This window comes from Rhea pennata, chromosome 3 (assembly GCF_028389875.1).
Source record: "Rhea pennata isolate bPtePen1 chromosome 3, bPtePen1.pri, whole genome shotgun sequence".
Taxonomy (NCBI): Eukaryota; Metazoa; Chordata; class Aves; order Rheiformes; family Rheidae; genus Rhea; species Rhea pennata.
In genome coordinates this window covers 67,952,981-67,979,001 of record NC_084665.1, presented here as the reverse complement: position 1 = coordinate 67,979,001, position 26,021 = coordinate 67,952,981, and the positions used below count along the sequence as shown (strand labels likewise).

The 26,021-nt window shown below is 36.0% G+C and overlaps 1 protein-coding gene across 1 annotated transcript in view; it reads left to right on the top strand.

Moving 5' to 3' along the window:
- The window catches only part of ENPP3 (ectonucleotide pyrophosphatase/phosphodiesterase 3), a 42,336-nt gene extending 20,750 nt beyond the window's left edge, over positions 1-21,586 (top strand). The window contains exons 11-25 of the mRNA XM_062573062.1: positions 104-176; positions 1,564-1,672; positions 1,827-1,955; positions 3,390-3,421; positions 7,766-7,893; positions 8,762-8,828; positions 10,463-10,550; positions 11,344-11,513; positions 11,619-11,670; positions 12,418-12,572; positions 15,834-15,969; positions 16,839-16,916; positions 17,578-17,710; positions 19,442-19,598; positions 21,413-21,586. Coding sequence (XP_062429046.1) covers positions 104-176; positions 1,564-1,672; positions 1,827-1,955; positions 3,390-3,421; positions 7,766-7,893; positions 8,762-8,828; positions 10,463-10,550; positions 11,344-11,513; positions 11,619-11,670; positions 12,418-12,572; positions 15,834-15,969; positions 16,839-16,916; positions 17,578-17,710; positions 19,442-19,598; positions 21,413-21,586 — 1,681 coding nt within the window. The remainder of the gene's footprint in view (positions 1-103; positions 177-1,563; positions 1,673-1,826; positions 1,956-3,389; positions 3,422-7,765; positions 7,894-8,761; positions 8,829-10,462; positions 10,551-11,343; positions 11,514-11,618; positions 11,671-12,417; positions 12,573-15,833; positions 15,970-16,838; positions 16,917-17,577; positions 17,711-19,441; positions 19,599-21,412) is intronic.
- Positions 21,587-26,021: the final 4,435 nt, after the last annotated feature.

Sequence of the window (26,021 nt, the reverse complement as noted above, 5' to 3'; positions counted from 1 at the left end):
CTGGAATCTGTTCATATTGCATTTTTTCTTAAATGAAAGTGTTCTTTTGCAATGCTGCCTCCAATTCTCATAATATTCCTTTCTTACTTATTTTTAACGGTAGGCCTGATTTTTACACTTTGTATATTGAAGAACCAGATTCTTCTGGACATTCATTTGGACCAGTTAGTAGTGGTGTAAGTAATTTTCAGGTTTTTTCTTAAACTAAATTGCACCAAAAATTGTGATGTGCTATGAATTTTTCCATTTTATAAACATCGAAAGGATAGCAGATCAAAAAATATCAGGACTGTTGTTATGAGTTATCATTAAGTTAGACTCTTGCTTGTGGTTGAGCTTATTGTTATGATTCTGACACTGTGTGTGAACCAGAAGAGCTGTAATCCAAATAAGTTGGCAGGAAATCATTTCAGATCATACTATTTACAAATATTATTACGTTTCAAATTTACTTGGTTTAGAATGAGCTTTAGTGTTGTTTGCAGGTGTTATTTGGAAGCATTCGGCCTGGAACATTCTTAGATTTTTATGCATTCCATACACTGTACTTCAATGTTTGTTAATTTTTAATTGAAAAAATATTACATTTTTACTTTCATGCAGGCTAAAAATTAAATATTTAAGGAGGTTAGGACTTACATATCAGCTTTTTCCTGGAGTGATCTTGTTTAATGCCTTTGAAAATGTTCTTCCGTAGAAAGCCTTTTTGTGGTGGGTAAGGACAGAAAAACTGATCTCTGTAGAATCAGAATTGAAAGGAGAACTCCATTTCTAGGAACACAGAGGGCTTAAAAACTGTTCACTGAATGCATAAACATTATATATATGTGAATTGTCCACACATGCCATTTGTTCAAGAGAGCATAGCAGAGTTAGAGGAGCAAGGGTGCAATTGCTCAGCTGTAGAGTCCTAGTAGACTCAGTTGGGTATCATCTTTGCTCTTCTCACTTTCAGGAAGACTGTAGGTCAGCTACTCCGCATAGGGGGGAATCATTCTCATGAACGCTACAGGATGAGTTATACTGGATTTTTCCCATATTACAATAGTGATAATCAGTGTTTTTCTGCAGGATGTTTAAAGGGGCTCTATATGTGGGAGAAGGACTCGATGCTGTCCCAGATGCTAAACTGGCCTTGTAGATAATATGAGTGCATGTAAAAATTCTTGAAACACTGCTTATTGTTAATGAAACAATGTGTTCATACTATATCAAAAATTGTATCATGTATTGTAAATCTGATATTTTACAGAAATTTGGGGGTAAGGAACACATTTGATCTCTCTTTTTTAATAAAATATATTTTAAAGCTCAAATTTTCTCAAGTAATAGAAAAATTTAGTGTGATTCTTTTTTTAAATTAGTACAGCATACGCTGTTGTAAAGTAATGGGATTCTGCACATGTACACTGTAGGGACAATGGTCAATTGCATTGCAGAAAAAAAATAAAAAAGAAGAAGAAGAAGCAGCAGCAATATTAGTAACCTGAAAGCTGATAGAAAAAACTTTCTCTTTTCTGACTTTGGTGTTTGCATTTAAATGATATCTTGTTAATCTCACAGGTAATCAAAGCCCTGCAGCTGGCAGATCAAACACTGGGCATGCTAATGGAGGGGCTTAAACAGAGAAATCTGCACCACTGTGTAAATCTCATTCTTTTAGCTGATCACGGTAATGTATATAGTTCAGTTTTTCATTACAAGTTTCACTGAGTCATTTTCTTCCTTGTGTAGTACATGTGCTTACTGTTTTTAATCCATTTTATAATCCACTTTATCATCTTCCATGTCATGGTGTATAATAAAATAACTGTTTGTATGTTTAGGGATGGAGAGGACCTACTGCAGCCAATTAGAATATATGACTGATTACTTAAAGCAGAGTAATTTCTACATATATGCCGGGCCTGCAGCTCGCATTCGAGCATACAACGTTCCAAAGGACTATTTTACTTGTAAGTGTGGACCAATCCTGAGACTGCACAATCAACATAACAGAAAGTAAATAAATAGGGTAAATGGATAATCAATACTAATCAGCAGAGTGAACAGCTGTCTGTTTCACCTAACCAGGCTTAAACATTCATGGAAACATTTTTTTGCAAGAATGATCCTTTTAGATCAAACTGAAAGACTGAAAAGATAGTTGTTGACTTTGATTTGCATTTTCTTGTCATGCAGAAAGATGAAATAGAGATAATTTTGTAGTTTTAAACTGGAACCTCAGATCTTTCATAAGAGCACTGCTCTTCACAGACTTCTTGTGCAACGCTGGGAGAGGTGCTCAGTCTTTTTGTAGCAGTTACTGTTTCTAACTGTGTCTAACTGTGTGTATACAGTTATAGAATCTGAATTCCAGCTCAGCAGGATCTGAGCCTTGGTTGAGCCCTCTAGCTAGTATCATAAAAGAACACAAAATTAAAAGCATGTGAACTGACTGAGTCAGAATAGAAATAATGGTAACAGACTGAAAAAAAAACAAAGAAAACAAAAACCTTTTTGTATCAGGTTTCTGTATCAGGGAAAAGAATGGATTGAAGTAAAACTGTGAAAGTGACCTTTTCAGGGAATTCATAGAATTAATTCTAAAAGGCATAGTTATTGAGGATCACAAGTAGGATCTTATTGTATTTTTATTTATTTTAGATTTTTTTAATTATCTTTTCAAATATATTTTTATTTGCAAGCACAACATTTATACAACATTAAACAGACTTTCCTTGCTTTACAGAGCAGTCAGTCTAAATCAGACAGGAACAGAGCCACAAGATATTCTGAGCAGTCCAGAGGAGAGAATAATGATGTTTGGCCTGTGTTTTAATAACAGTATAATTGTTGACTCATTTCCTCTGACAGTCTTACTCTCTCTAAAGGAATTTTCCTTCTGTAAATTGCCCAGATTTGTTTTTTAGAAAGCTAATGTCAAAAGGTTAAAGTCACTCTTTTAACATGTGGAAGGTAAAAGCAAGAAGGCAGATTGGATTTTCTCTGTGACTTCTGCTGTAAATGGAATACAAGACAAGTGGACCAGATCTGGTTCAGTATAAAAAAGATGTATTTCAAAGAGAGGTTAGATGGAAGAAGAAAATTTCATATTATTGATTTGTCAGCTTTAGACATAGGCAGTCATCACCATGGTAGTTTTCTACAGTCTGTCTTGAGGTGTGCAAAGCTAAAGACATTGTAAGCTACCAGGTACCCCCACAGGGTACCACACTTGTGGGAAATTCCCTTAGAAACATAATGTTGCTACCTGGTGACCATAATCTTCACAGTCTGATAAAGAAGTACTTAGTTCTACAGAAGAAAACATGTTGAAACATCTCTCATGAGGCTTTGACTCTTCAATTGTTTGCAGGTACGCTACTTTTTCCTTTTTTTTTTTACAGTTGATTCAGAAGGAATTGTTAAAAACCTCACAGTGAGTAAATATTTTAATCATTCTTCTTCATAGTTTCTCTTAATAGTCATATGATCAAAAAGTGATCAAAAAAGATCAAAAAGACCATTGAAAGATCTGAAAAAAAAGATCAAGATCAAAAACATTTTGTGAAAAACTGAAACTACAGTGCCAGTTTTCAGGGTACATTGATTGTAGTGTACAGTAGGAGGCAGTTCTGAAAGTTTCTCAAAGCTGTTCACATAGGTTTGACATGCCGAATCTCTGTTCAGAGCAGAGGAGTTCTCTGTACTTCACATTGAAAGGGAAGAAGCGGCTGTCTTCAGATGGAGAAAGGAGGGCGTATCTTCAACATACATCAGAGTGTGACCCAGAGATGCTTTAGATAATAGAGACCCTGATAGCTCTGTATCACAAGGACTGTACCCAAGCTGGTGAAAAGCAGCTTTTCCACACACAGATAATGACATGACATGTCAAGCACATTGCTGCAGGGTGTCACGGAGGCTGGAAGCATAAATAAGAATGGAGAGTGATAGACAAATTACTGAAGGACAGGTCTGTAAGGGCTATTAAACATGATCCACACGAAACCTCTGATTTAGGGCATCCCTGAAGCCTACATGAAACTGAGTGAGTACAGAAATGAAGGCTCATTTGGTGCTTGACTTGTTCTTTTACACTTTCCCCAAGTATCCAATCCTGGCTACTTTGGGAAACAGAGTGCTGGGCAAGATGGACCTTTGGCATGGTGCAGTATGGCTGCTTTCAGGGTCTTTTATTAGATGGGGCTTGGGTACTTGCAGTACTTTCAGGTATTAATACACCTGTACTACTTCTAGGCCCATACTGATAGTTCTGCTTGGGCCATGACCGTACAATGTGAATGAACTACCTCAGAGCAGGTCCAAGCTTGGCTGTTTCTCCAGTGTACACCACTGTGCTTTGTGGGTACACTCTGTCACAGCTGAGCTTTGCAGTAGGTGCAAAGCAAAGGGAGACCAAGCCTACTTTTTTACTGAAAAGTGGTAAAAGACACACACAGTCCATCAGTGCTATTTTTCTTTATACATTTTCAGATAGATAATTCACAACCTTTATAGCATTTAATATCTGCTTAATATATATGGGTTAAATATGGTGGTCAAACCAACATAGAAAGCTTGACTGTTTTTATTTCTTTACATTTATAATTTACAGTGAGTTAAAAGTTTAAATAGATTGGTCTCCATGTGTTGTCATAGTTTCCCCTTCTTTCATTTATTGCCAGTTCATTTTCCATTCTGTGACTAGTCCTAGTCCAAGTGGTAGACAGATGTTCTAATATTTTTAGAATGAATATTCACAACTTGGAGGAATTCTAAACTGTTTTAGCTGAGTGTATTTCTAATAAAACACCACTAGAGGTCTTGAACAACTCCGTTGTGCAATACTACATGTAGTGTAGCTTTCAGTCATGTAAAATCTAAAGAGCAGTGCATTCTTGTTTAAATTGTTCTTGATTATGAATATTTAAGAACAGATCATTTATTCACCACAATCATATAATCCAAAGTAGACTGAGATGCAGGATATCAACAATAGGGAACAGAGGAAAGAGATTTTTCAGTGTTACATTTTCTATCTCATTGTATGCACTGGAACATGTCATACCAAAGAGCATTAGCATGAGAGAAATAGCACATTTTGCATCTCTTTGGTTTCAGTGGAACTGCAACTGCAAATAGTTAGAGAAGCGATATGACAGCTCTGCTGTATAGGAATAGCTTGGTATCTGGAGACTTTTCTTTTCTGTTCACGAACACTTGGAGCTTGTGTATTTTCCGTCCTTCAGGTTGTTAGAAGGAGGGCTTTGGACAGTGAAGGGAGTTGTGTGCTGTATATTAATTGCTAGACTCAAAAGACATACATTCATATTACAGGATGATGTCATCTATTTTTTCCTTTAATTAGACTCTCCTTCGTGGGAGGGATGACCTCATCTCCTGAGCTAGGAAACCTGCTAGATCCTATTTTTCTTGTTCCTGGGTTCTCTTGTGCCAAGAACACTTATTCTCATTTCATATATTAATGTACAGAGTATACAACTCTAGCACTCAGAAGTGAAGATGTCAGATCAGATGCCAACCATGCTGTAGTCTTCTGTACTGCTTGTGTAGTAAAAGAGGTCCATTCTTCAGGTTTAATCAGCTTCCTAGAAGCTCTTTCCTATTTTTTTAAGATGTTGTAAAATTTCCCACTGCTGGATTCCTGAGCAGCAGCAACACCTCTGAAACATTGCCATGATGCTTGCTGTCTTGTTGTCCCAGCAGATGCGGTTAGGCTCTCAGTGTCAATCTCATTCATGGCATACCTGCTAATATAGCAGTTTTGCATCCACTTTCGATATGTTAGTATAAGCTAAGGCCTTTAGCTAGTAGCTGGACATTGGACATTTATAGTGCAGGAGCATACATGTTCATTCTTGCAACTAAAATCCTAGACTGTACTATTATGGGTAGAATCACAGAATAGTTTGGGTTGGACTTCTGGAGATCATCTGGTCCAATCCTCTGCTCAGACAGGGTCAACTAGAGCAGATTTCCCAGGATTGTATCCAGACAGCTTTCGAGTATCTCCAATGATGGAGACTCTACAACCTCTTGGAGCAACTTGTTCAAATAGAATTTCTTGTGTTCCAGTTTGTGCCCATTGTCACTTGTCCTGCCACTGGGCACCGCTGAGAACAGTGTTGCTCCATCCTCTTTATTCTCCCCGCATTGGATATTTATAAATATAGATAAGATCCCGCTGAGCCTTTTTTCTCCAGGCTAAACAGTCTCAGCTCTCTCAGCCTCTCCTCATATGACAGATGTTCCAGTTCCTTAATCATCTTCATGGCCCTTCACTGGAATCACTCCAGTAAATATATGTCTTTCTTGTACTGAGAAGTCCAGAATTGGACCCAGCACTCCAGATGTGGCCTCACTAGTGCTGCATAGAAGGGAAGGATCACTTGACCTGGTAGCACTCTCTGCCTAATGCAGTCCAATATACTGTTGGCCTTCTTTGTCATGAGGGCTTATTGCTGGCTCATGTTCATCTTATTTTTTACCAGGACTTCATGGCCCTTTTCTGCCCAGCTGCTCACCAGTTGGTTGACCCCCCGCTTCTACTGATAGATACTTTGTTTTCTTTTTAAGTGTTTTCTGGAGCACTTGATACAGGAGTACAAGGCAGTTTTAGGAGGCCAATGCAAGCTCTAGAACATGAAACTGATTGTATGGATGTGTACAGGCTTTACTACAAAATTTTCACTGTTGCAAAGGACCTTAGTGAGACAGACCTTTGGCATGGGACCTGGTGTAACCTTGGTTCCTCCTCAACCTAGGAGAGGGAATGTAGCTTCAAAAAAAAGAACATGGCTGGGGCACTGCTGAGGAATAAATTCCTGGGAGCAAATTAGAACTGTCCTGAGGTCCCTTAAATAAGTGTATCATCTTTGACTCGCCCTCATTTTCTCCCTCTATTTTGTTATCCTTCCCACACTTACAAATAATGGCACCATTGTTCATTGTTGCAGTAAATTGTTGCATCAGCTGTCAGTAAGCTTATATCTGCTTATGTTCCAGAAATCCAAATTTTCTTGATTCTTTATATGCAGCATCTTCCAGTAAGAACTATTGAGAGATCTTCAGGTGTTCACAATTGCACTACCATTTATTTCTATGATGCATTTGAAGTAATTGCTGTTTTTTAATGAACTTCTGACAATCTGAAAAATAAATTACCAGAGAGTCATTTGTGAAGTGAGATCACCATAGCTAGTGATCTTTCTTATACTTCTATGAATTTACTAGAAAGCATTCCAGTGACTGAACATTTACTGCTTCCAGGTTAGAAATTTAGCTGCTTATAACTTTAAAGGGGTTTCAAAATGACTCTTGATAATCATAGAAATAGATATTTTTTGCTTTATTTATTGAGTGGTAAAGTAATAGAAAGTCACAGAAAATCATAAACTTTCAAGGAACTTTCTCTTGTAGAGTGTAAGCTGATATATCAGAAGCCAGTGATATTAATATTAACTGTACTACTAAATGTCTTCCAGCCTGTGCAAGACTTTTACCAAAATGTTAGTGCACTTCTATGTGTATTATAGCAGCGTATTTTCAAACAGTTTCAACAAAGCTACTTTTTCTTCCAGTGCCTCTTGGGCCAAAAATGAGATCAACTAGTTGGAGGAGGAACTATCCATGATTAATGTATTTTATGCTTACATTCCTATCACTAAGATGTTTGTGTTAGTATTGAGTGGTGGGATTATGATGGGTTTATTTTTAATGCCGAACAAAACTCATGACTGGGCTCTTTCCTATTGCATAGTGCAAAAGATCACCCCAGCACTTCAAACCTTACCTGACACCTAACTTGCCAAAACGGTTCCATTATGCTAACAACATTCGTATTGACAAAGTACATCTTTTGGTGGATCGACAGTGGCTTGCTGTGAGGTAACATCATCTTTGGGACTGTTTTCTTATTTTTCTATCCTTTCTCTATCTTTCTCATTTTCATCACAAGTGTCTCATTTTATTTTTGCTTAAGACTTGAGTGATAATCTCTAAGTCTTATTATGAATAAAAAGGAAACTCAACTTATACATAAGGCCAAGATTAATATGAATCAAATATTAACAGTCTAATGAAAGAATCATTTTTTTCCAGAAAAAGAGAGAAAAAGAAAATAAAGAAAATACATCTAAATTTATTATATATGTTACATTTTACGTATGTTAGATACTTGTTCTTTCTTCTCTTTGTTATTCCTAAATCTGATTTTGCTCAGTTTCAGGTCTGCATTTCTTTAATTGACCATAGGTGAGTTATTTAAGTCTTGGGGTCTCCAGGTCCAGCTTGTGCCCAATCCTTTGTCATCCTATGCCTGTACTCCTCTGCACTGTGTCCTGCATCCCAACTTTTCAAGGCATCTGCCCTTGTATTTCTGCACACTGCATCATTACATTGGAGTTACAAATATCTCATTCTGCACAGAATAACTGTTACTGCTATCTGTATAAAAACTATGGTTGTGCCATGCAAAGATAAGAAAAATAGCCATTTCTTCAATTAATTTCCAAAACATTGATTCACCCAGTAGCTACCTGGGATATATTTTATTTCTGTCCGTAACAACTTCTGTTACTTAAGGAAGAGAGAGAGAGATCTTCATAAAAATCAATACTGAATGAGCAAAAACTAGTACAATATTATGTCATTCTGTTTTTAAGACATGATCCAGAGTCCAGTGATTCAAAATGACAGTTATTAACTGGTTCTAATTGTGCCAATTTAATTACAACATATGATACTTTCTTCTTAGAAACAAAGGATACACAGGTTGTAATGGGGGTAACCACGGCTATGACAATGAATTTAAAAGTATGCAGGTAAGATGTTTCTACTCAACTCTTGTGTCTTATGTAGAAAATCATTATATCTGGATGAACCACTAGAATATAGAATACATGATAATTTTTTGCCATTACTTTTTTCTTGTGTGTCATTCAGGCATCTAACCATGACTACATACTAAGTCCTCATATTCAGATTGCTTTTCCTCAATGTATACATGTCTTGCTTCTGTGGAATGCAGTACTGAAACTTGTCTTGGCTCACCTTAAGTCAGATGGAGCCAGATGGATTACAGTAAATCAAGCATATTGTGTTTAGATATGGAATATTACTTGCTTTCATTCTTTCATTCTACTAAGGTAATGACTGAAAAATCTCCATAGGCTCTGGAAGTTCAACTGAGCATCTGAAGGCCTTATCTAAAGATGCTTGTCTAAAGCTCATTTTCTCTGCTTAACTTACCAGCCTTGGTCTTGTCATCGGGATAAAAAAGTTGTTAGAATAACCTGTATTGCAGTTTCCTCTCATTTTCGCTGGTTGCAGTGAAAATGTTTTGAGGTCTTGAGTTTTTAAGATGGTATTTTGTCTACATTCTGTTATGTGAATTTTTAAATGAGCTCAAGCATGCCACTAATAGCCCTATATTCTGTACCTGGCTTATTTTACTTACAAGAACCAATTTTGGCTGGGTCTTCACATCTATATTATAACCATATGCCAATATACTGATCAGAACATTCCTGAATGTTTATATGGCAAAAAAAGAAAAAAATCATGTTAAATCATGGAAATATTAATCACAGCTAACCATATCCTGATGACACAATGGCTAAGGAAGATTAATTCTTTATAAAAGAGTAATATGTCTTAATGATGTTTTTTTAAATATATTAAAATTTCTTTCCTATTATGAAGACATAACAATATTATGTTAGAACAGATCATTTTCCTGGTTAGTCATGTTTTCTGTATATTTGTAGCAGGCAGGTCAGGAGGCTTATAAAATAGTAGAAACTAGATTGAGCCTGTAAGTAGTCAGTGTTCTGCTGTACTGCTTTCAGACACAATCAAGGGCTACCCAGCACTACTTTGTACCATTGGTGGTACCGACTCAGATCTCTGCTAAACTTGGGATATCTTCCCAGCACTTTACTCCCTGCGGTAGCCATGGCAGCAGTAGCCATGGCTATAGGCTCCTATGCTACCTAAAGACTTTTGAAAATGTAACTTACACATTAAATATATACATATATATATATTTCTGGGTCAAATTAGCCTTTAAATAGGTTCTGTGAGTGTCATAATTTGGTATTTGTTGAAATAGTATTGCTGTTACCAGCCATTGCAATGAAAACATAAAAGGTATGAATCTGAAATATAACAAGCAATAATTTCCATAAGCATGCACAAAAATACTACAGAAAACAGCCCAGATTCATTATATAGTTGAAAGTAACCTGAGAAATGAATTTATGTTTTGCACTCTTCTTCAGATTATATGCAAAAATTATAAGCAAAATTTGCCTTCTTTACCAGAGCAATCCTGTATTTTAACTTTGATGACTGTGAAAAGCTAAATTTTGGTCCCTGGCTCCTTAAAATCCCACTCATTTATTTTTGAATTTGACTTCCTTTAGATAACAACTTTTTTATTATTATTACAATCTAGGCTATATTCTTAGGATATGGCCCAGGCTTTAAAGAGAATACAGAGGTGGACCCCTTTGAAAACATAGAGATTTACAACCTTATGTGTGGTGAGTAGAGACAATCCAGTACTTGATAAAGCAACAGTGTTTTCAAATGCTAATGTTGTGAGAGCTAGAAGAAGAGTAACTACAACTTTAGTAAATTCATTCAGAAGCTAAGCTTCTCACACCAGGTGCCTCTTCTGAAATCATGCTGCAGTGTAGCTTTCTTTTTGGTCTTCAGAGATTAACTACCAGGAATTACTCTGCTTTCAAGGTTGTTCCTGATTGCAGGAGTCTGCTGAAGATTCACAAAGGAAAGTGCTCCTGCCACATGGGCTTGCTGTTGAAATGATGCCTGTGGGATCATTTTAGGACAAGAGCCTTGTAGAGAGTTAAAACAGTTGCTCAGAATTTGAGCTGTACCATTGCAGTCCTAGCACTGAGCAACTTGGAAATATGTGCCTCAGGAAATGAGTTAAAGCACTGCACAAAAAGGCAATATGCTATATGCTTCATAATTTGATACATTCATCTCCTGCAAGCACAACTGTATTATGCATAAAATCACTTACTCTTCTTTATGTTACAGCACTGGATAAAGCTGAATTAACATTACTCAAATGCATAGATTAACAAATCTTGATGCAGTGAAAAATACTAGTGAACCTTCATACCTCGAAAATTGTGCATTGTTGCTAGCTACCATAATAGTATAGATAATTGAGTAAACTATTTTTTCTGTTTAGAATAAATGTATAGAAACTACATAGAAATGGAAAGATAATGCCTCTTACCAATGCCATTTTAGTCTTAAAGTAGCTTTACAAACTGTTCTAAAAAATTTCAAATGTTTCAATAGATCTGCTGCATATTACACCAGCACCAAACAATGGAACACATGGCAGCTTAAACCACCTCTTGAAAAAACCTTTTTACCATCCTTTACATGCCAAAGAAGAGTCATCTCCTTCTTTATGTCCAGTTGTCAGTCTGACTTCTTCAGATGAATTAGGATGCACATGCAATGGAGTAAGTAGGGTTTTCTCATTTCTTTTAACCAACTTTGTCAAGTGTTTTTTTGTTTATTTTTCCAAACTGGAGATTTCTTATGAATGGTTCTCTAATATTTTACAGATACCAGACATTTCAGAAATAAACAAGAGGTTAAATCTAACCACAGATGAAAGTAAGTATTAAGAAGTGAAGGAGGCAGCAATAGTTTTCAATCTATGACTGTTTTAGGTTCTATGTTATTGGTTTCAATAGGAATTACAATTTGAAGTGAAGTAGCAGAGTTGGATGACAAGCATTATTTTTATCTTGTTTCTTTGCGTCTCTTTAAAAGATGCTAATGGATACTTTCATAGCAAAATTTCTGCACAGGAACCAGATCTAAATCTCACTGAAATCTTGAAAAGAAATGTACAGGTTTCAGTGGACTTTGGATCCAGCTTGAGAACTTCTGGGCTGTGCCATACCTGTTGTTCCCCACCTGGCAAGTGTAAATTTGCTTTCTCTAGTCATAAGTGTTGATGGATATTTCTGTGTGTTTTTTGCGGCATTTTTGGTAGTTTTAGGAAGCATTAGAATACTTCCTAGCCAACTAAGACTTGATTCTCAATCCACTGAGAAGATAAGTTCAAAAGAATTATATTAGAATTAAATTGTAAAGAAATGGGAATTTTCATGTCTGATGTCATAGTATATTGATTTCTCACATTAAAAATAACATGGAAGTTTTCTTTTACATTTTTATTTCACTCAGAAGCAAAAACCTTAAACAGACATGTGCTCATGTTTAGTATCCGTTCTATTTGTATTTATTAATGCTTTTATCTACATTTGACTTGATCTTTTTCCTCTCCTTGCTTAAACATTTGTGCCATCAAAATATTGGAGAAGGGAGGTTCAATAATTATTGTTTAAATTCTAGTAACGACGACAAATTCCTATAATTTGCCATATGGAAGACCAAGAGTTCTTCAGCAGGAAAACACCTACTGCCTTCTCTCCCATCATCAGTATGTGAGTGGATACAGTTACAACATCTGGATGCCACTGTGGACTTCATACACTGTGAATAAGCCTGTAGGTTATCAGCTATCCGTACCATTCTTAAACATGTAATATAATGGATTGAACATGTGGTTCATTCATTGGGAATTCTGGTTATGGATTAGTGGATGTCATGTGACTTGGGTCTTTTTTTCTGAAAAAAGTATCTTTGCTATCTTTTAAAATTCAAATATTTTAAAATAGCTTTTAAAAAGAGGAAAAGGCCATCTGTTAGGGATACAAACGATACAAAAGAAAAGAGCTGCTATTAAGCTGGTTCTGTTAAGGCTGTTTTGTAAGTTGGTAAGCTGTCAAGGTAGTGCTCAAACTTACCTGTAAATTCCTGAGGAAAATCAGGCTATGATTCCAAATACAGAAGTTTGTAAGTTTTCCTGTAAATATCATTATTATTTTCACATTAACAAACCTTCCAAATACGTACAGTCCTTCAAGACAGTTTGTACTAATACATATTTCTGTACATTCTGTTTATTTTCTCTCTATTGTATTATATATAATTTCAGAATGATATAATTATAGCTAGAAGAAGCTCAGAGAGTTCAAGGGTATGTGAATCTCCAGAATAAATTGTATTGATTCCCAGGGTCAGTAAACTAGTGGACATTTACAAACTTGCTTCCTCCTATAATTTGACCTTCTTTCTTAATTTTCCCTAGGGAAATGCCTTCTAAACTGGTTTTTCTATCTAAAGAGAAGTGTGTTGTTCATGTCCGTATGATTTCTTATTATAACAATGGAAATACGGAGAAATTATGTGTGAACTATGTGAGTTTCTCATAGTGGTTAATGCCACAGTATAAGTAAGCAGTGAATGATTAAGACGGTGAAATGTTGTACAGTTCATAGCGGACTGTGCTACGTGGATGTATGTTTCCTATAGAAAAGATAAGAAAATGTATTTCCTCTGTAATACTCTTAGAGACACAACAATGAAGGATTATAAGAGTCAGATCACTCACTAGCTTGTGTTCTTATACAGTAAACTGAAATCATGTGGCTTTTTTTTTTCAATTACAATCTATAGTATTCAAGAGAGAAAGCTTTATAAGTTGTGGCAAAGATGGAATGACAGAGGGCTACAGCCACTGTCTTTGTAAGCTTTGTGTACAATACATGGGAATGACAGAAGCCTGCAATTTCTGCAAAATTGTTAATGCATCCTAGGTTGTTTCTGTTGTGAATAAAGCCTGTGCAATGACTGCATAGCTTCTAAGGTGAGATATTTCTTGATAAGTGGGTATCTACCCACTATAGAGAAGACCTCAGACAATAGAACAAGTGATGCAGGCATGAGTTTTGCTAGCTTTGTGTGGTTTGCAAGCATTTTAAAACTGGGCTGGCTGATGAAGTCAGTGCAAGATTATTGCATCTCCATGTGATATCATAATTAGAGATATTATGAATAACCTATCATTTTTGATTGGATATAGTTTCAGGCCTTAATGAAATGATGTCACATAGAGTTTCAGTTACTTAGTATCCTGATTCAAAGGAAAATCTAAGATTGAAGGAGACTTTTTTTCCTCATCTGCAAGGAAGGAAGGCAGATTTTCTTGCTGAAAGCTAACCGGTACACCTGCCTGCAGACATTTGTGGAATTTAAAACTGCTTTGCTATGTACAGTAGTTTGTGAATTCACTTTGTGCACTAGAACTGCAGCTTCATTTGCCTTTCTAAGCTTTCAACAATTCTTCTGTATATGGATTTGGAGCATTTTTATCATTTAAGAAAATTACATGTAAGATTTTTTATCTTTAGTATAAGAATGTAAATTAAATTAGCTTTTGAAACTCATTCATAAGTAGTCTAATCTGTACTGCAATGGGACAAAACCAGCAATGAGACTTGTCTAAATCACTGAGATTTTTGGAACTAAAGCTCGGTGCATTGAGGTTGTGGGAATTTTGTTTTTTGTGGTTCAGTATTTTTCTTCTTGATTACCCAAAAAAGATTCCTGGAAGTGGCTGAAGCTGACATGACAGACCACAGCAGCTGCTTCAGGACTGTCATGTAATGTAAATAACTCATATTTCTTGACGTTAATTACTAGCTATTCAAAAAAAAAAAATCTGCATCAGAAAATGTAATGCATGATGTGGGAGGCAAAACCATTTTTTACAGTTGTTAAATGTATTCTTCAGAAGCCATCTGTAACCTGAAAGACAGGGAACCAAAGGGCTAAAGAAGTCAAACTGGTGATTAAATTTGTTTTCTGATTCTAAAGTTGTGAGACATGCTGATTATCAGTGTCAAGGACTCATTTCTTAATAAATCACCATTTTCTACAGCTTCTTTGAGAATCTTTCTTCTATCATTTTTGATAGACTGTTTAAAAATAACTTATTCCTTTCTTTTGAGGAAAAGAAATGAGTAGGTCATACCAGAGAGAGAGTGGTATATGGACCATTAGCAATATGGCTTGCATTCTTGGATTGCATTAACTGTCGATCTTGTTGTATTAAAAGGTGAAAATAGAAATTGCTACACTCCACTATTAGCAGCTTTTGATACTTTTGACTAGCTTGTAGATTCTAGAAAAAGCAAGCTGAACTGTTTTGAGTGATTACTTCCTCAAAATTATATGATTTCATGAGTTTATTATGAATTCTCAATTCTCAATTCTTATTCTGGGATGTCCAGTGGAAACAGCTATGAGCAACCTAAATGTGTGGGAGTATTTTTGAAAACACTAATATTAATTCCATTAATATATAACTTGAGCACATTCTGATATTCTAGTTAATGCAATCATAAAATATGAGATGGGTAGAAACAATCAGAATTCCTTTTGGCCAGATTTTAGTTAGCATGCACGTTAACATAGCTCTACTGAAGTTAATGAAGATAGTTAGTAAAACATACAGAATTTGCTATGAATTTATTTAACTTTAACTCTTCAGAGACACAGACTCCTTGTTGAGTGAGTATTGAGAGAGCATTCTCAGATGCTTTATTGTCAAGATGATGTGAAATCAAGTTTCTTTTTCTAGAAATGTGAAAGTGATGAATGAGCCAAATTTGTCTAAGGCCTAAGGCCTTACTTTTGCAATGGCAGTTTCACATGCTACATAGGGATTTCTCTGAATTACCTAAAAACAGACATAAAGGAAAAACACTAGGCAGGAAACATCAGTGTCCATTACTTGCATTGACCTGATTCATTATGAAAATAGGAAAAGATTCAATTAAGGCCATTCTAGAAAGTTAAAAACATACAGGGCATTAAGTTAGCCACAACTGTGGGCGTAATACTTTTTTTTCCCTCTTTCACAGGAAAACACATCTTCGCTTCCTCCCACTGTTTCAGACTGTCTGCGGGCTGATGTTAGAATCCCTGTTGCTCAGAGCCAAAATTGTTCCAACTACTCAGAAAGGCTGAACTTCACCCGCGGTTTCCTCTATCCTCCCAGTGAGTATGGTTCTTTTTATAGCCAGAGCTTAGAAAGTCTTAATCAGCTGGATGTGGGTTTATGTTTAAACATATACCCAAACACCAAAACAAACTTCTTGGGATCAGCAAGTTGGGCAGAAAAAAGTTTCCAGTGTTTATAGACTGACCAAAAGCAGGACTGTTGCTACTTGTGTTTGAATATTTTCAGTGTAGAACATTTAGGTTTTTCTTTAAAAAATGGAACAACTTGAATTTAAGGAAAACTGATTGGAAAGATGTAAAAATTTAGTGATAAGAGCTGTCTCTCTTCCTCTATAAAGAGTGCTTATTTCCTTTTGTCAAATTTGATAGTATTGTATTGAACAGGTTGTACACACAGATTTGGAAATGTTAGGTTTGCTGTAGGATCATATGCCCATGCTCGAATATCAAGTTAAATTACAAATGGATAGGAGTAGATAGTCCCCGCACAAAAGGAATCAAAAGAAAGCACATCTCAATAAAGCTGAATAGTCTTGAAATGATAATAAGTGATAAATACAATGACCTAATGATCTGATGGTTCCTTTCTAGCCTAGCCCATAAACAAAATAAAATTTGTCTCTGAGATATTACACATGAGAAAATTTGTTGTTTATCCCTGTTTGTATCTGCCAGTATTATGAAAGAAGCCTTCCATCCAGCACAATATACTGTAGACATGAATGTTTCTTTGTAAATGGATTCATGTATATTTATATTCTCTCTTCCACAGACTAGCAGGAAATTTAAATGTTAAGAACTGTGAAGCTGAATCAGATATACCTGCAATTTATAGTGACATATAAATCCAATTTGTGTAGTATTTCATTAAAGTATACTTTGTCCTTTTATGTGTGTGCATATAGACTTCAATTCATCTGCTCTCGAACAATATGATGCTTTACTCACCAGCAATATAGTTCCCATGTATACAGCATTCAGAGGTAGGTTCCAAGATTTTGATTAATATATTCTGTAATTGTTGAAATGGTTCTACATTTGATATAGGTGTAACAATGATCTCAAAACATTAATACATGACCTGTAGTGTATCCAGATCTTGCACAAAATCTTTAAAAGTTTTTTCAGAATTGGATGTGTGAAATTTTAAAACACACTCTTGTAAGTCATATTTTTCTGTATATAGTTCTGTCTGAACTTTTCTTAGATGTACCTGATCACTTTGGAATTTTTTCTTCATCTTGGACTAAGTCTCAGGTAGTAGATATTCCTTTCACAGAGCCACTGTCTCAGTTTACACTAGTTGGCACAGCTGTCAGTGCTAGCAGATAGGGCAGAAATTAATGACTTTTCAGATTTAGAGTTGTAAGCTTTAGTTTCAGATTGAATGTACATCTCCAGTCACGTAAGAGAGGCTTACAAAAATATAGTAGCATTTACCATACCTCTTTCAGTGGTGAGTAAGAGTACATCCCTTCTAAAGAAAGCTAAATGGTATGTAACAAAGAGTTGATTTTACAGACAGTTTAGCTTGGAAATTTTTATTATTTATCTACAATAAAAAAGGGAATATGTTCTTTGCCTTTAGTGGTGAAATAGCTTCAAAATTATGTTAATTATGCTTACATTTTCTTTTAATGACAGACATATGGGACTATTTCCATAATATCCTGCTTCAGAAGTATGCTACAGAAAGGAATGGAATAAATGTTATCAGCGGACCGGTGTTTGATTACAATTATGATGGTCATTTTGATACCCTTCATGAAATTACGCTGTGAGTACAAGGAAATGGCAGGAGTCAAACTCTAGGTTATTTGCACTATGTTTCCACACAGACAAACTTATTCAAAAACAACAAAAACATAGTATCAAGGAGAGTTGACTCTTCCCTTTATAATCCAATAGCCATTCGTTAAAAAAGCAATACTCATAGCAATACTTGCTTACGCAAAAGCGAATGCTCTCGTAAGTAGATACAGCGCTTTAGAAATTGTAGTTTAGAAGTTCCAGTAAACAGAAAAAAGCCTGCAGTTACATGTGTATCTGTCCACATATGCACACATACAGAAATATACTGTGACATCGTATTAGTAGTTTACTCCCCAGGTTTATGCCCAGTCTTTTGGGCCTCCACTATAAAAATACTGGGAGAATATATGATGCATCTAAATAGGCAGAAGATATGTGTAGTCATAATTTTCTCACTTCCATGTTGTGCCCACTCACCTATTTGTTATTCCTCCTGTTCCTCCTGTTGTCTCAAACTGTTTTGTTTTGTCAAAGGCCAGAATTCTGTGTTTAATGTATTCACTGAATCATGTAACTAGGCATGTAACATGTAATATGTCTGAGTGCAACCTTTGCATAGTTATGGTACAGGTTGCTTGGAAGCCTAAAAAGTTCTACATACATTTTAGTGAGCTCTCGTAGCCTAGCAAAACATATTTAAAAATTTACCTATCTGTAGAAACAGGACTAAAGGAGGACATAAATAAATTAAAATTATGTAAAGCAGAAGTATAAAAGATAGGGACCAAGTATTTAGATTAGTCAATGAGGACAGGAGGAGGAACAAAACAGAATAAGAGCAAACAGCAAGTTAGACTCTTCCAAATATAAGGAAAATGCTTTATAACAGTAAGAACACTTATGCAGAAGAACAAGTGCTGGGAAATCTGCACAGCTAAATGCTGTCACTGGAGATTTTGTATTCAAGGCTAGACTTAATACCACATCTGTCAAAGATGATTTGAGAATGATAAAATCAGCTCTGCCATGAAGTAGGAGGGTGGAAGGGATGAGAGACTAGAGCTTCCTTCCAAGCAGAATGCTGTAATACCCACTCAACCACATAATGTTGTGTACAGTTTTGAACAAGCATGTTTTATTCAGCACGGTTAGTCATACTAAATCATATAATGGTTTTACTGATGATATTTGGTTAAATATTGAAGAATACAGCAAATTTGGGAGGCATTCAGCTCTTCATAAGTTTAAACACAAAAGTGAGCATTCTAGTGAAATGGCCATAAAATGGAGGAAAAGACATTTTGAATCACATATCCTAAACTGATTTCTATAGCATATAGCCACAAGTTATCATTCTGGCATTTCTTGTTGACCAGGAACCAGAAGCTAATTTTCTCTTCATTCTTCTTCAATTCAGTTTCATACAGTTGAAGTTCCTAATGTAATGAGGATGCTTACAGTGCTCTATCCTGCCTCTTCTAGATATAGAGATCTTTAGCTTTGGTAAAATAGAGTACTAAGCACATAAGCCATCCTGTTGATTTCAGTGGGACTGCCTGTAGCAAAAGGACTAATCCATGCATGTTTGGTTGTTCATGAAACAGATAGTGAGATTGTCCATTCCATCAGATATTTATTTCATTTATAAAATAAATAGAAGTCATATAACAGTGAAAGGTGTGTTCTATGAAATACCTTTGGCATGAGTGTTATTATACATTATTACTAAATAAATCCCCTAATTTTTGTTTTACAGGCATGTAAATAATACACAAATCCCAATCCCAACCCATTACTTTGTGATTCTGACGAGCTGCAAGAACACATCTTTTACTCCACTGAACTGTTCAGGCTCTTTGGATGCTTTGTCTTTTATCCTTCCTCATCGACCTGACAACACTGAAAGCTGTGCTGTAAGTATAATTTCATGATCCTGTGAGCAAGTGGGCTTTGTGAACTGTGGTTCCTAGTGGTAGAATCTTTACGTCTCTAGGTATTTATTTAATTTACTCACAGTAAGTTAAGAGTAAGCATATATGAGGAGCTTGTGTATGGTGTCGTATGAATCATAACAGCTGTGAGCTAAAGGCATGACTAGGAGAGCCAGAAAGTGTAGCAGAGGCAGCACAACAAATGAGCTGATTGGAAGCAAGAGAGAAGAAGAAATGAAGTTTTGATAAGAGGACTTGGCAATGTAGTCACCTAAGAGGTGAGTAAGAAGGTCTGAAAACAGCAGCACAGATAACAAGTTGAGATAGCTGTGTAGAAGGCTGTAGGATAAAATTGCTCTAGGAGTATCAGAGAACTTGGAATCTTACTCCCTTTAGCTAGAGGAATTAATGCTTTATTCCACCCGTGTCAGAAGTAAAACAGTATGCATTTAGATGGATGGTTCTGCAGTTGAAATTCACAATTTACAACCAGAAATACATATTTTAATTAAGTAAAAGGTATACTTTTCACTAACAGTGTAAATCTCACCTTTTACAGAACACAAAGGAAATAAATTAGTTGAGTCTAGCATGTATTGTTGAGCCAGGTGGGTGTCTCTGCACCAAGCTCCAGGTGCAGAAGGTTCCTTTTGTTACAAAGTTTCCCATACACAGATGTAGCTATACAGACTTGAACTGGCCCTCACAGCAGTAACAGTTGTGTTGAGTTTGTTGTGACTTTATTTGAACTCATAACTACAGACAAGTTCAAGCCGGCTCTACTTAGAAGAGATCTGGGTCTATATTTGTGGCATTGATAATCTGCAACTGCTCAATGAACTTGTAGGTAGCTGAGAGCTGACTGAATGTACGAAAGAAATAATTAGAAATAATCAGGAATTAATCTTGATATTTTAGCAATTAATATCTGCTATCTCTAAAGCTTAACAACAAGCCTCAAATATCTTTATGCTTCATATTGTTAACTGTGTCCTGTGGAAAGTTAAATTTAGTGAAATACTTGTATTGCATCTGAAGCAGGTATTGATAACAGAAAAGCAAATTACCATCTACATGCAAAATTTTTTTGTAGTAAGATAATAAAACGTAGCATTTTGATTTATCAGTGCTGATATTTACAGATTTTTTTTTCTTTTATTTTCTTCTGGGGGGTGTATGTGTGTTAAGTCTGCGTCTATCTAGCTACTATTTTTGCTGTCCAACAGTAAGACTGAGCTGCCCTAAGGACTTTGTTCAGGTTGACATGTGCCTGTTGTTTGGCTAGCCTAAGAGCAGCAACTAATTTATACAGTAACTATAACTACCTTGACTTGTGTGTTTAAAATATGACTCAACTGTACTTTGCAGTTAAAAATTCATTAAATGTCATACCTATCATTTCAGCAGTATTTTGCTTCTTGATTACCTCAGATTGCTTACAGTCCTTTCTTCAAATACATTTTTTCTTTTACTTGGAAATTGAGTTTCGTGTTAGGTTTATACTACAACTTTCATGTTCAGATTCTACTAGTCTCTCAAGACGGTATAAAATGTAGCTGATAGGAAGCAGGTCTGACAGGAGGCTGAGTCTATGGGGGGGGTAGATAGGGAGAGGGGACATTCGTTTGGCTATTCGAGTGAGATCCCCAACTGCAAGACTTCAAAGATGTCAAGCAAAAAAATGAAAGAATTTTTACAAACTAAAGGCTTTTAATGCTACAAAAGGCACTCTGTTGTTTGGTGGTGGTGTTAGGTGATAATCAGTGTTTGAGCATTGCTCCTGTTTTTGTTGGCAGGAAAATAAGCAGCCTTCCGAATGGGTTGAAGAAAGAGTTCAGGCTCATGCTGCACGTGTTCGAGATGTGGAACTTCTAACTGGGCTTGACTTTTACCAGGAAAGACAGCAACCCATCTCTGAGATCTTACAGCTAAAGACATTTTTGCCAACATTTGAGACTGACATTAACTGAGTATCTGTAAAATGTGTCAATCAATATTTGGAAGAAAACAATATGAAAAAAATAGTTTTTTTTTTTTTTTTTTTTTTTTTTTTTTTTTGCTTAAGTATGCAGGAAACATGACGACAGCTCTTCTGTAAGAAAACACACAACTCCTATTTTGTTCTTTCAAATTCTCCTTCTTTGGTTAAGCATTCTGTTTTGTGCCAAATGAATAAAAATTTCCAAAAGTAAATTAAATCCTCATCCACATTTTCAAAACAGAGAACATTTTAATATTAATGGTTTGAAAAAAACCCTGCAAAAATGGCCTATCTTGTTTTGTGGTAGAAAGACCCTGAAACTGTAATTTGTAAAGAAAATATTTCTGTAATTGTGCTGCAAAGTGAACTAGTTTCAGATGCGTATGTGTGTTTTTTCATTTGCATATGTCTATGAAGTTACGGTTATCTAACACTGATGTATCCTGGAATGTTCTGAATTTCTCTATCATCTACTGTTAATTCACATGAAAACTGCTATATATTTAACAAACATTCAGACCCTCAAAAAGTCTGTATATAGTGGAATTGTCTTCTGTGATCATCCACTGTGTTTTCCACTTGGGTAAATTCATTAAACTAATAACATCTGAAGTGAAATTGGAATAAATGAGCTATGTTCTGTACTGCTCAAAAATCTTCAAGTGTTCTGAATAAGAAGAGGTAAAAAAATCCCTCTGGCCACAGGGATGTTATCCAGATATTTATCTGTATTTGCAAACATTTCCAAATGCCTGGCAGTGTCAAAAATACTTCTGTTTATTTTTAAATAGTCAAACCTGAGATGGGAGCACAAAATTAGTGGTGCCATGTGAAAAATGGTCAGTGATCCTTTCCGTAATGACTGTATACAAAAAGAACTTCTAACTGAAACTGTGTTTTACACAAATTATTGCTGAAGGCAAGTAAGTAGGACAAGGCAGTGGAAATTCCCAAATTCTACTACTGCAGAAATGTCATGTGATAACTAAATGTTGAGCTGGTTTTCTCCACTGAAAGTGCTGCTCAGTACAGGTTAGAATAGCAGCAGACAAATGACCATGTGTCTGATTTATAGGCGCATTGGAGGTATTTTAAAGAAACATGTCAAAGACTGTTTAAACTTCCGCCACTTGTGGACTGAAGGAAGCATATCTATTTTAAAGGAGAAGCTTTAGAAGTCTATGGACAGAAACCGGATTTTTTTTCCAAGTCTTAGATGAGCAGTGTACATGCATACATTCCAACTGTAGCTTAGTAATATTTAACTTACATTAGGATTTGGGATGAAGGTAACTTGTGTCAAGATTTGAATCTTTGGTTTGTTAGGATCCTGGATGCTATGGTAATATAAATAATTATGAGCATTAAAATTAGGCATGTTGTTCCAAATTTACTTCTTGGGAAGCTGACTTTAAAAAACATTCCTCTTTACATAAACTTTTCTGCTAATAGAGTCAGAAGTTGTAGTTATTCTGAGAAAGGATGCAAATGTTCTTGCCATAGTCATGTTTATTTCCCCTATTCATTCAACTGTCATTAATATCTACTTTTTAAAAGCATAGCAGGTCATTTACAGATGAAAGTCTGGAGACTGCATAGGAATAGCTAAAAATGTATGTAAATGCTTGGTTCTTAGCCCTGTATTTGTCTCTTAGCACTGACTTCTTGCTACTCTCTTTGTGTTGAAGAATCTCCAGCTTTTCCAATGCTAATTATCTGTGCAGCATCATAGAGCTTCTGTCACATCCCATGACTTAAACTGTGCTATAAAATGGGAAATAATGTGTTCTGTCCCCTTCTTCCCAAGATTTTTATGTCCCTCTGTTAGCTGATCTTGTGCTCTCACAGGCCTCCTTAAAACTGCAACATTTTCTGTTATTTACAGGAACAACCATGGGAAGATTTTTTCCCCTCACTACTAAGCTCAGCAAGTAACTCTAGTCATTGGCTGATTTAAAACGTGTCTGGATTTCTGACCGATCTGATGGAAAATTGTGGGGAAAGTTTTCCTACTTTCCCTCGCTTAGCTATGTAAGCTAGTGCCTGTACTGGAGATTGGGAGAACAGTTACTGAACTCTACAATATAGCTAGGTAAATCTTGCAGCAAACATATGATTTTAAGAATGCTTCCATTTATTTCTGTGCCTCATGATTCTAAGTAGAGTACGTAAGCCAAATAGCATGTTGAAATGCTAAGCATCCACACTAGTGCAAAGAATTACTCAAACCTATAATCCCGGCTAGGTACTTGGCAATGACCATATCTGAAATTCTTTGACTAAATAGGCACAGTTGTCATCAACAGGATTTGTTTCTAGATCACTTATAGATTACTGTGCAACAATAATTATTGTAAGAAACTTGGATTCGGTGACTCTTAATGACTTCAAAGGATTAGGCTGACAGAATGATGACTATGAGACAGATTTGGCCCATACTTTTGTATTGCAGAATTACAGCTGTACAGGGGAGGAAAGGATTAAAGACCTCTCAAAGTTTATGCAAGAGAAATACATTGTTGTTTATGTTTTGTCTTAAGTAAGATTTTTAAGACATTCATAGGATTTCATAGGCATGTTTGTTTTAATTTGAGAGCAAGCATGATGCCTTATCCATTGCTAGTAATTAAAAAAAAACTTTTGCCAATTCATAAGAGAACACTCGGTTTGCAATACTGTGCACATATGGTTGCATTACCAGTAGAGGTATAGCCTGAAATTTTTGCACTTCCCTAAGACATTTTTAGAGAACTTTTTGAAATGGATAACTTCTACAGTTTGCATGGTGACAGAAATAAGTAGCTGCATCAAACAGAAATCATATGCCAATAAAGCTACAAAATACGGCACAGAAATAATGCTGTTTCTGAAGGTCTCAGACTTCCCCTATTTCCTACAGAATATGAGTGTAACTTTCCACAACTGATAAGCTTTTTTTTTTTTTTTTTTTTTCTGTATTTTTCAGTGAATTTTAAAAGACCTAAGTTTCAAGCTGGAGTAGAATAAATGTAAGGTGGTTTGCTGACTGTAAACAGCTGTTGTTGACTTCCAGGTCTCATGACTACTTTATGTGTTAGAATTAAAATCATAAATTTTGTAAAATGTAGTTTTTAACTTGACCACAGTGGAAGCTGGGAAACTGAATCCTCCTAAAGTCACTGAAAATCTGAACTCAGGAAGATTTGGCTGTTTCACTCTTTTATCCTGATTTTTCAGGGTTTTGGAGTATTAGAAGCAAATGTGCAAGTAAATATAGAAATTTGGCATTACCTATGGCTAGTCTTGTCTCTGTGACAAAGCAAGGTAATAACTGAAGAAAACAGATAAAGGAAATACAGTCTACCTTGCTCCAGAAAATCCTGCAGCCAGAAGAAGGCAAAACCTGTTAAATTTTTTTTTACCAAGTGCTACCATGTTTCCCTAGCACCGTGCCCTGGCTCTCAGAGACCAGCATGAGTATAAAACATAAACTTTTTTTTTTTTTTTTTTTTGCTTAATATTTTTTACAGAGATTGCTGGGTTTTTTGTCAGTACCTCACTGAAGGCTCCAAAGTTGAGTGTAGACACTTAAATGGCACAAAAAATCCTTGATTCATTTCTTGGACATTCATCCCTCAAGAAAATAGTATTAATAGATAGAAAAAAGACTGTTTTTTCCAATGACCTCCCACACTGGTCCTGCAATATTCGTACATACGAAGATGAGGTTTTTTTCATATGCAAAATGTGCAATTGTGTTTATAAATACTGACTTTTCCACCCTAACTGTACAGGCTCAGTGAAGTGTGGGACAGTTCCTGCCAAGGGGGAGAAATGCTGTCGATTTGCCTCTTGGCAGGCAAATCTGTCATGCTTCTGGAGCCGATGCTGCTGTCTTGGGAAAAGTAGTGGTTCAGAACTGCCTGCCTCCTCTCAGTGGGGCAGCTTTTCCCTGGACCATCTCATTTTCCCAGAGAAGGGGGAAGTGGATACTGTCTGGAATGATTTTCCTTCCCATAGTTTGGAAACAGTAGGAAAGTTTAATCCTTCCCAGTCCTGGGAGGCAGAAACTGAAGAACATATGTATCCTCAGATGATCGAAAGCTGTGGGTAGAACTTGATGTGGTATCACTCAGGGTTAGAGTTTGAGACAACTTTGGATTTGGAATCAGCCAGACATGAAGGGGGAGAAGGCTGGAGTTTTTGCTAAGGACTGAAATTACTTTCATCTGTATATTAAATGGATTTGATGATGCAACATATAAACCAAACTGCCCAGTGTCCGGGAAGCATTAAGGAACAAAGGTGAGTCACAGCCCGCAGTGTCTATAATAGTTGGAAATTTGGAGGGAGAGCAAGTGCTTCCCGAGGCTGACTGCAAAGAGGGGCAGATCTCCAGGTCTTACTTTACGTGAGAGAAGTGTGGCTGGGGAGAAGAGGACTCC